The sequence below is a fragment of the Thunnus thynnus genome, chromosome 10, assembly GCF_963924715.1.
Source record: "Thunnus thynnus chromosome 10, fThuThy2.1, whole genome shotgun sequence".
NCBI classification, from domain to species: domain Eukaryota; kingdom Metazoa; phylum Chordata; class Actinopteri; order Scombriformes; family Scombridae; genus Thunnus; species Thunnus thynnus.
The window spans coordinates 13,345,968-13,357,630 of record NC_089526.1 but is presented as its reverse complement, the minus strand read 5'-3'; the positions used below and the strand labels follow the sequence as shown (position 1 = coordinate 13,357,630).

The 11,663-nt window shown below is 41.9% G+C and overlaps 1 protein-coding gene across 1 annotated transcript in view; it reads left to right on the top strand.

Moving 5' to 3' along the window:
• The first annotated feature begins 19 nt into the window (after positions 1-19).
• Positions 20-11,663, top strand: part of pou2f2b (POU class 2 homeobox 2b) — a 66,424-nt gene continuing 54,780 nt past the window's right edge. Inside the window, exon 1 of the mRNA XM_067601071.1 lies at positions 20-160. Within this exon, the coding sequence (XP_067457172.1) occupies positions 124-160 (37 nt within the window). The 5' untranslated portion in view covers positions 20-123. The remainder of the gene's footprint in view (positions 161-11,663) is intronic.

The window sequence follows — 11,663 nt, the reverse complement described above, 5'->3', positions numbered from 1 at the left end:
GAGCCCCCCCTCAACACACACACACACACACTGGCCCCCCTTACACGCACCTCTGCCTCCCCCGTACCCTCTCCCCCCATCTTTTTGCTCTCCATCCCTCTCTTGTCCAGACAGGCTGCTCGCATGGCGGGGATGGAGACGTTCACCGATGGAAGCACTGGTAAATTTTCACATCCACAAACAACAACAACAACAAAACAAGATGATTCTAGGGGCGGATGGGGTGGTGGTGGGGGGTAGCAGTGGTGGCTCAGATATGCATCCTGCAGTCTTAACTTCTTTTCCTCCCTGTGTGTCTTTCCACCTTTCCTCTCCTCAGCTGTACTATACACTCCCCTTTTTTCCCCTTTCTCACATCACAATCTTTCAAAAAGGCGAAAGATTGTAGTCCACTCGCAGGGGAGCCCGACTTTCCCCGTGGCAGCGTCCTGGGGAAAGGCAGTGGAGAGAGGAGATAGGGGTAGAGAAATATTGGCCCTAATGATTTTTTTGTGCGGGGCTGGGCTTTTTCTTTTTTATTGATTAGAAAGAAATTAATTCACGGGGGCAACCCTCGTGTTCTGACTCTCTCTCTATCTCTCTCTCACTCTCTCTCTCTCTCGGCCACTCTCTCTCTCTCTCTCTCTACTGTCCTCCCTTGCTCCTTTGCTCCGTGGACGAATAGCATTGTGTCTCCTTGCCTGCTCTGCATGTTGTATTATCGCGGGAATATTTGATTCGGAATATGCTCTTGTGTTATGCATATACGGGAGTCACGCTGCATCTCTGCACCTGTAATGCTTTCTCTCATCATCCTCGAATATCATGCACATTACTTGCCTCATATAAACGACGTGAGTGAATGTCTGGCTGTTGTGATCCTTTTGCTGGATGGAGTGTTTTCATTTTGCGCGTAATGCCGCTCACATTTGAATTCATGCACATCTGGCAGCATGGGGGGTTACACTGGAAGGGAGAAATGGTGTTGAAATAGAGACAGCTATAGCGATTTACAGTATTTAAGGGTGTATTGTTGCGATGCCTCCTCTTCTGTCGCTATCCTCTTTGTTGTTTGATTCGTAATTGTGAGAGGCCACGGACGATTTGAGAGCTCTTTACGCACAGGTGGGCGGGCAGGCCGGTGTCTTAATAGGCAACCTGTGTCTTAATGTGTGCATAATGTAGCCTGTAACATGGTACTTTACGGCCAAATCCACCCCACCCTGTGAGGTTTTTAATCAATGTGGTCGATATTTGCTCGTCGGTATCCCGATGCCCGCAGATAGCACCTCAGCACGGTGAGGGCTGATACGCCGCCGAAGGGAAATCGATGGACAGACTGAGTTAATTATGAGAAAATCAATTAAAAGGAGGGGATCTACGGGCTTTATAAGGCCGAGCAGGGAGCTCGATTCGGCAGAGAGGAGAGGAGGAGAGCAGGGCAGTGGACACCTTCCAGCCAGCTCTGCCCGGCCGCTGCGCTCCCACTGTCCGCTGCCTGCACACTGCCGGATGATCATTTAACAAACTGCTCAGCAGCTACATTCACTAAACCTTGTGGCATCCTAAACATTTGCCACAAAAAAGCCGTTTAAACAGGCTAGATATCAGTCTGATGATTTGATTTGCACACTTTCACTGATACACACACACACACACACCGGTGGGGTATTGGTCCTGAGTTGTCTTTGTCGTGGTTTGGTTCAAATGTGGTATCCAAAATTATTTCTGTCCACAATCTGCTTGACATTTGCTCTCCATTAAAGTGTAACACACTGCAAGGTCATATTTAGGCTCACTCAGTATAGTGCCTTATACCAGCAGGCGCTCACACATCCTTAAAACAAAATGCGTTTGAGGTTTCTTCTGATAACACGATCACAAGGCCCATGATTTCATCTTTGCTTTTAGGAGGTATATTCTAAATCTGAAGAAAAAAAAGAGATTATATGCATGATTGTTTTGCAACACCAACTGAGCTCGTCAAAGTTTGTCTAGAAACAGTAAACGGAGGCTTTCGCGTGTGTGTTTCGCCTCGTGGTTGTATTATCTTGATGAATTCATGAGCGCCCTTATATGAATATGTTTTAGGTAATAAACGCATGAAGCCATAAGTGTCAAAAAGTTGAAAGTCATCATATCTGTTAGTCTGTAGCTTTCAAGCACGTGAAGTGTGAACCACAGCTCACACATGACTTTAAACCCCACGAGACTGTAACACATGTTTGGTCAGCAGACAGTTATCGTTGAGACTTCAGCTACAAAGAAAGAAACGAGACAACTTTTGTTTTAAAATTGATATGTATCGTTCTTGCATTTAGATAAATTATTATTTTCGCCACATTGCATTTATTGCATGAACTAGAAGTTTTATTTAAAGTCAGAACTTGGCTGCATATTCACAGCGGCTCCTCTGACAGACAAAATTAAATTGGCGTCAGTGCCTTAAAGTCACCATCATGTAATAATAATAATAATAATACAATCTAAATACATTTTCATGTGATCAAATATTTTCTTAACGTGGGCACGATGAAAAGATTTGATTGGATTTCAATACAGTGTGACATGCAGCTCGCGCCCTGCAATCATATGAATACATTTGATGATTTGATTTCGAAGACTGGTCAATAATTGAATAATTGATGGTCTGAGTTGTAGCTTTATTCTCCATCTTATAATCATATCATAGCAAAGTGTGTGTGTGTGTGTGTGTGTGTGTGTGTGTGTGTGTGTGTGTGTGTGAATTTTATTGTAAATATCTTTAATCTAATATGTGCATCTGGTTTAAAATATCGTTGAAAATTAGATGAACACACATAAATAAACGCGTATTGAATTTAAACTGCTGTAACTGTGCTGCGACCTTTCAACACTGTTGTTTTGCATATTTAAAGATAAAAAAGAAGAAATTTCCAAATCGCTCCATTATTGGCTGTTTGATAGAAGCATCCACAGCTGGACGCAAGATTATTGATCACATCTAAGATTTTTAACTTTTCATTTAGCTTTTTAAATCGACAGCCTGTGGTAGTAATGTTACATGTTGCTATAGAATATGTAAATACTAATGCATATTTTTGCATAGGCTAAACATTTCAACAACACTTTTCCCGAGTGTGTTTCACCGTTTATTGCTTATTCTGCAGGCTTTTTTAATGCTTAATGCCTATTTACGAATATGCATATTATTTAAATAAGAACCCGTCGACGATCAGTTATTTTTCCAAGTTTGCCATCAGTGTGAAGGTAAACTGAGAGCATAATCCACAGCCTACATTTTAGGATTGTTTAAAATTTCGAGATAAATTTAGAATTTATTGGAAATCATTTGCAAGAAAGTTCAGGAACATTAAAACTCCAATTCCCAAATGTAAACAGCAGGCCCATTTTTCATCTGCTTTGTATTGTGTAACTCGCGTCTGGTACTTCTTTGTACTACAAATTATAAAACTGTTATTTAATGTTTAAAATTTTCGTCTGCATGCAAAATCGGATTTACAGTTTATTTCCTAAAAATACGTTAAAAAATACCCAACGTGCACATTAGACAAATGTTAAGCATGAAACAATCTTTACAATAGCCTAGGCTATTTGAAAAATATTTAAGTGTGTGGAAAACCTTTCATTTTCTTTTTTCCTCGAAGGAAAAAAAATGTGAAAGTTTAATCGCTTATAAATTGATTTGAAGGAGGAGAATTACATCTGTAATGCAGTTTCATGAAGCTTTTACAATAATGAGGTAGTCAAATAAAACACACTGGATATTGATAAGTTATTAATCAAGTGACGACACCTTCACATTTGAGAAAGTCCTACTGCAAGCTGCTATTCCGATGTCTTTATAAAATTGTGTTTTCATAATTCTGAGTGTTTTTTAAAATTAGTGTTTTCCGGGGAAATGATTATTAATATTTTATAGTTAGATTACCTCAAAAGGATTTAGATGAATGTTACAATGAAAGCCCGCAGATGAGCTGGGACTGTGTTTTTTTTTTTTTTTTTTTTTTTTTTACAGAACTGGCACCATGACACTCTGTCCTGCACCTTATCAACTTGAAACAGACCACACAGCCGATACATTCAATTTTATGGTTTATGTTAAAATCTATGCAGCCTGTCCGAAAGCTCACTCCATAAACGGTTTATTGGCTCAGTTTCGGCCGTTATAAAACGAGGTCTGTCCTGTAGTGCTTTGATGTAGGTTTTTCTATACATTTTTGTGACTGGCTACTTCCAGACAGTATCAAGCACTAGAGGCCATCCAAAATTAATCCATTTTCTGCGCACGACTCCCTTCCCAAATGGTGTGGCAGCTCTCCGCGGCCCGGTGCACAATGCGGTAATGACCCGCAGGTCAAAGGTCGCTTGGCCAGTTCCTCAATTAAGGAGGAAAAATTGCAGTTGCACGATACATCTTTTTTGTGACAAGAAAGGGCCAGCAGTGACCGGTATATATACGGAATATATTAATCAGGGATTTGCCTGAATAGGAAACTTTTACCCCAAAATGACAAGCAAAGTGTACTGCACATGGTTTGAATTAATTTCTGAAAGAATTGTGTGTTTACTGAACACCATTTGGAAAAAACGTTAAATTTTATTTTAGATGTCTCATGTTTCTTTATGTTTTAGATTTAGGTTAGTGTGCCTGTCACGGACAAGATTTGTTTTAATTTATTTTAATGGATGTATTTCACATAGAACACATCTCTTAAGACATATTGCTACAGAGAAAACATCAAGGATAAACAAAAAGTCATATATATTGTCACTGTTGTTCCCATTTGAGCTAGTTTGCTGTAGAAGAAGATAAAGAGAAATAGTCAAAAATCCTTCATTTTAGGTGGTGTTGTTTTTTGGTTTTTGTGTACATGTGTGCAGGATATCTTGTCTGTGTGTCCCCTGGAAGAGGTGCTTTTTCCCCCCTACATAGTCATGTATCAGTTGTGGTTATTGAATATAATCAATGGGCAATTCACGATCATCGCTGCATCGATTAGCTGATAAATGGTGGTTGGATTAATCATCCGCAAAGATCCTGTTGTCGATGGCGTTGTCTTTCTTAACCTGACCACACAGCCAGTGCAGCAGCCGCACAGGCCGCGGCTTCACCAGCACAGACAGGACTTCAATAAGTGACAAGAGAGAAGTGATAAATTGATCAAAAATGACCACAATGAAACAGGCCTCTTGTGAGGTCACACATGTCCATTATGTGAGTGTGTCTGCGGGTTTGTGGTTGGAATACATCAAGGGCTCAGGGTTCAAAGTTCAGCTTCATCCCAGACTGATGACCCTGCAGACTAGCTGACCTTAAGGGGGGGGGGTGGTCTAACAGCTGGGGGAGGAGGCTGCGTATACTGGACCGACCAGGGAGAGGAGAGAGGATGGGGAAAGGGGGAAAGATGGAATTAAAGGAAGTGAAATTTAGGACAGAAGGGAGGAAAGTAAGAGCAAAGGGGAATCTAAAAGAGGAAATCGGCAGGGGGAGAGACAGAGGTGTTTACCACAGTGGACCTTGAATATATCCTTGTGGTTTTTGACGATCTATTCCGCTGCGATCTCCCCTGGTTTTGGTGCTTGGCTCTGGTTTGAAGCAGTGAATTAACACCTGACCCCAGCTTCTGACCCTACCCCCTTCATCCAGCTACCCCCTCCAGATTAGCAAATATGTGCTATCTAGCCTGGACACACACTCACACACATATACCTCAACACAGAATCATAATCACACATGTACACACATAGCTACTTAATGTATAGAGAGTAAAAAACGAACAATGCAGCACGTGTAGAATGTACACACAACCTTTGCACATCCCATCGTCTGTCCACCATCTAATTCCCCCGAGTGAAGCCTCAATGTGTCACTGGTTGTCACCGTAACGGTCAGTCTGTAATGACTACCTCCCCCCACACAATGACCAGGGAGGCAGACTCTCCCCCACACACTGACCCTCATCCATTTTACCTGCAGGATGTAGCCCAGCGTTGGCCCCACTGCCACAGCTTTGGACCCAGGACACACTCCCACACCGCCACACACCCTATGACCTAGCTTTTATCCATACGGCTCAACCTGTTTTGGTTTGTCACCCTTAAAATGAAACATACCACAAGTGTGCTTATATGCAGAGTGGTGAGCAGCGGGCCAGTTAAAGAACGAGTTCTCCTTTCAGGTTTGATTTGAAGTGTCAGAGGAGGCCTAGGGTCTGGATAGTATTTCTAATTTTACAAGAGAAACAAATATAACATATTGTGGAAACCCCGGCTGTAAGGGGTGATGGTGGGAGTTTGCCTTTCATAATCATATCATAGGATCTTAAAACAGCAAAAATAAAAATGTACTGGCTATATTTCACTGAAACAAATTCATAAATATTAGGTCATGAAAAAAAGCAGTTCTGTCAAAGCAAAAACATGAATAAGTATCTGAAATTTGGGGCACTGATATATCACTTTACACAAGTCGTGACTAGTTTCAGCATCACAGCAACAACATAAGTTGTTTTTTTTTTAATCTGCCGATGGAAGTGCACCAACACCAATTATTTTATCTACAATTTCATCCTTGCAAATTGGCAGGAAATTTTTATTTTCATTATTTAGTAATATTTGATATTTAAATTTTATATACTGTGTAAAATTTAAAACATAATGACTAATGTCCATCACAAGTTGAGAGACTCTAATGTAATTTACTATTGGTTATTTATTCTGATAATCCTAATTTACTAAAAACAGATTAATTTTTTTGAAGCTGAAACCAGCAAGAGTCATTTTTTAATTGTTAAATTATTTAAATTATTACAGATCTTTTTATTATTATTATTATGTTGAACCAATTTTCTTTTGATCCACCAAGTGTTTCAGCACTATTGTATAGGTGAAGGTTATCAGAGTAAATCAGCAATGGAAAATACATGACCACTCATATACATATTTATCATTTTAGCCCTTTTCCACTAATACTACGAGATTCCAGGTGATTCTCTGAATTGTTGGTCACTAGTGTCAGGCACCTATTCATTTCCTCTGATGCCCAGCAGGAATCAAATTCTAATTCTTGACAGTGTTAGCGGCATGCGTAAGCCCATTGAGCATCACAGGACCACATCCCCTTCCCTCTCATCCCATCTCCCCCAGCCTCCTCCAGACTATTATGCCGGATTGATGGCCGCTCCGGCCGATAGGTGAGGGGGGTCTAGGCTGGGCTGGTCAGCAGAATTTGTAGTGCCCACCCTCCACCTGTGAGTGTCAGCAGAGAGCAGCCGGTGTGTCTGGCTCGATTAGGTTTCCTACCTATCTTCCCACTGTGTCAGACAGAGGAGGAAGGCAGCAGAGAGGGGGAGAGCAGCGGGAAGTTGCCCAGAGGAGAGGGAGGACAACAGAGGAAGCAGGAAAAATACATCTTTTTATCCCTGCTCTCTCCGTCAAAAGCCCTGTACAGTTCCTCTTTTTGTGTCTTTTGCTCTGCTGTTTTCTCCTCCTCTATCCCGCCCGCCTCTCATTTTGTCCTTCTCTCACCCAAACCCCTAATCCTCCTCCTTTTACCCCACACTCGTTCCTTAATCCTAAATCTCTACTTCCCTCTCTACTAGCCCTTTTCAATTGTTCTCCCTGTACCTCTCTGTTACCCACCTCCTCCCTCTTCTCCTTTCTGTCTATCGCATCTGAACATGCCACCTCTCAGCATAACCCTTTTACACACTCCAGATGACTGCAGCACACCTTATTTTCTCTCCTTCATCTCTTGAACCTTTTTCCTGCTTTTTTTCCCCCTGTTGTTTGCTTTGTTATCATCCACACATCCTATTTTTGTCACTACAACCCCTGACCAGCATCTCCTTTCAGTATGATGCTGCCCACTCATTTAAATGCAACAATAAGAATTAACAGTTGAATAAATTCATAGGAACTTTCAGAATCATTTTTCTACGTATAAGAACAATTACCGTTCAGCTGTCACAATGCACTTGCCCGTGATTTTTTTTTTTTTCCTGTCCCGAGCAAGCTCGCGCTCACACCAATTTTAGTCACTGCGGCCATTTTGTTGGATGTGATCAATTTTCTGTGATTTGGCCTCAGTGATTTCCAGCCCGTCAGTTTCTCTCCTCTGTGAGGTTTCAGCACCGTTGCCATGTGTAGCTCAACGTTTTCAACCTTTCCTGAGGGCTGAACGAGGAATATGAAGTTTTGGTTGTTGATATTGGAGCATAATCATGGACTGATTTTGCCATTAACAATTATATAACAAAAAAAATACCTTTTTCCTTGCAAGACGGTAAATGAAAAAAAAAAAAAAAAGCTAAATTGATGTTACGAACACAGTGAAAAATGACTTTTACTTCCACAGCTCGGCTGTAATTTCACCCCTGAGTTTAACTGCACAATGTTTAACAAATACTGTTTCCGTGCCACCTCAGCACTGCTCATATTATTCAGATAACAAGAGAGCCTCTGTCGTGTCCTACAAAATAGGATATGTTTTCTTAATCTGTCAATGGCTCCGGCCCTGAAAGACTTCATTTTGGCTGAGCAATGAAAGGCTCAAAAACATCAATATGGCTCAGCAGGATAAGAAGAAAGAGCCATATTCCAAGCCTGTATCGCATTCCCTCCATATCCTTCTATTTGTATGGTGCAGATATTGGGTCTCAAGCGAGAAATCAGGATTGCGTTCTCTCAGAATGGCAGCATCCGTCTGTTGAAGTGGAATAGGAATGTTATACGGAACCAATGCATCCGGGCTTGCCTGGACATCTCAACAATACCACTTCACACTTTCTCTCTCTCCCCCTCTATTCCTCGACATCTCTCTCTCTCTCTCTCTCTCTCTCTCTCTCTCTCTCAATAAGTTTCTCGCTCTCCATCTCCATCACAACCACAACAGTGTGGAGGAAGAGGTACAGATTAGGCCTAAATGTAGAATCATTTTGGCCAAGCCATGACTGCCTGCCTCTCATGCTGGGTCCACCACGGAAATAAAGTGTGTGAAGTGAAGGGAAGAAAAAAAAACAACAAAACAAAATCCACTCCACTTCATACGCCTCTCACTTCCATTCTCTTTGTGCGTTCAACGTGTGAAAAAGGATTGCTGAAAGGATGTCAAGAAGCAAGAGAAAAGAGATAGGAAAGGACAGACAGTTATCCTTGCTTTGCCTCGCCTGTCACACTACAATGTGCATGGTTGATAACTAATTCAAAAAACATGCATGGGCTGGGTTTAGCTTTTCAAATAGCTTGTACGTCTGAATGCGATTTAAAGGGTGTTTTTATGCAGCTGCCTGTGGCTGATGGCAATGCTGTTCTTCTTGTCATGCTGTAAGAGTATCACATTGGTATACAGTAAATTCAGCACTGGGCAAAGGGAGCATTTTGCATCGTCTGTGGATAAGGTTTGGTTTGCAGAGTGTGATGTATATGGATGGGGTTTGTGGGCTGTATTGTAGTCCGTAACTGTCAGTGCAGAGAAGAGAACAGTCTCAGCACTGCAGACAGTGATTTCACTGATGTACAGTCGCTGCTTTTGCCTCCTGCCTTTTTTCCCCTCACTCATCCTATTTTCAGCCTTTCATTTTTTACACAAGGGGAAAATAAGGAAGAACAAAACCAACATATGAAAACTAAAACATGACAGAGAGGGAGGGGAGGGGAGGGAAGAGGGAGGGGAGGAGGAACAGAGGAAGGAGAGGCAATCTCAGAAAACAAGAGGGCTTTCAAAAGTAAGGGATGAAAGCTAGTCAGGCTGTTATTTTTGAAAAATGATCCTTGTGTAGTGCTCCTCCTAAGAGCCAGGTACATATTATTTTATCTTCCTGAGGAGACTCAATGAGGTGTTTTGGCACCAAACCCCCCCGCCCCCAAAAAAGAACGCAACAATGGTTTCTTTTAAGTTGTGCAATTTATGGTCTTTAATGTGATTTTGGACAGGTGTGTTTTAAATCACTTTCTATAAGCAGCCATGCGCGTTATATTAAAACATAATATAATAATAATATGAAATCCTGAAATTTCAGCATGAAAATACTCTTAATTACCACAGTATCTTGCAGTTTTTCAAGAATGCTCTTTTATATGTCAATTTTATTTATCAGTCTGAACCGGCAGAGTGCCACCATGTTACGAGCAAACACACGCTCCTTCTTGCTAACACGTACTCCCTCTTTCCTTAATGGAGGCTGATGCTGGCTGGCCAGTGGCTGAAACCTGAATTAGAGGGAAGCTGGCGTCCACACAGACTCATTTTGAGTCACCCCTTTGACCCTTAAAGCCAGGGTCCTACAGAAAAAGATGAGGCATATGATGTGATGTTGGACTGGAGGAAAGAGAAAGGCTGAAAAATTCTAAATGGCTCCTGTCTGCGACTGAATCAGAGGACATTGTCAAAGTTGTTGGTCAGTCAAATTGTTAAACACCTTATCACTTTCTTAAGCACAACACCAGCAGAGACATTTATAGAAAGAGCACAAAAGAAGGCCGTACAGTTTGTAAATAATTATAATTTGACGTGAGATCATTTGTCGGATTAGCGATGAACATTTTTGCAATTTAAACACGACAAAACCTTCAAAATAAGCCTTTGAGTGTGTTTTTCTGCATCCAGATCTTGACTCATCATTACCACAGCACAGACGGTTGTATAGGAATGCGCCTCTATGTGTGTGTGTGTGTCTCTGTGTGTGTGTGTGTGTGTGTCTGTGTGTTCAACATGTGTCTCCCGTATCAATAGGTTAATAGCTGAGATGTCAGTTTCAGTGACTGGCTGATTAGTTGTGTGTTCACTAATCCACACTGGGGCGGGGAACTATTGGCTTTCCCATTGATTTTAGCGTGGTGAGCAGGCAGAAGATAGAGAGAGGGGAGATCTATTGATTGACCCCAAATTAGCCCCCCCCACCACCACCCACCAACCCGTTCCCTCGTTCCCGCACTCAGCCGCAGCATCCTCATTGGGTGCCCGGGCTGACAAACATTCGGCATGATTGGACGCTTTCGACTGGGAGCAAAATGTCTCCTTTTTTGATGTTGTTGATTTGGAATTGTTGGTTCTTTGTGACTCGGCTGTCAGTTGATTGGCTGTCTGGTGAGGATGAGTGCAACACTGTACCGTGTCTGACCATAGGGAGCTGTTGGTTTTGGATGCCTTTGATGAACCAAATAGCGCCACTTCCAGAGGGAGAGTATTACTCGTCTGTTTCTGATCACAAACCGTAACCTTATTTGTAACCTCCAGCTTTGTTACATGCTTCTTTTTTTACTGGAACAAACATCTGATCCAGAATATTCATAGAAAAAAATGGAATCTTGCTGTTCCCTGCCATCCAACTCTTCAACTTTTTCTTTTCTCCTCTGTTGTCCTTCCTGACTGTCACTGCATCATATTCTTCCTTTTTACTGTTCTTTATCTCCATTTTTGTCCTTCGCTCCCTGTCTCTCTCCGCCCCTCCCTCCAATCCCTCTTTCCTTCGGTCTAAGCTTTGAGCTTTCTCTCCTGAGCCTTTCCTTCCCATATATCACTCCATCTCATCCCTCTCTGTCTGCCTCTGATATTCCTCTTTAGGCCTCCGTCACTCTCTCCCTCTCTCCCCTGTGTCTATGTAAGCAAGAGAGAGGAGGTTGTTAAACATTTTTCTTCCCTCTTAATTGTTTTGACTGGGCCGATTGGCATCCCGATTAGG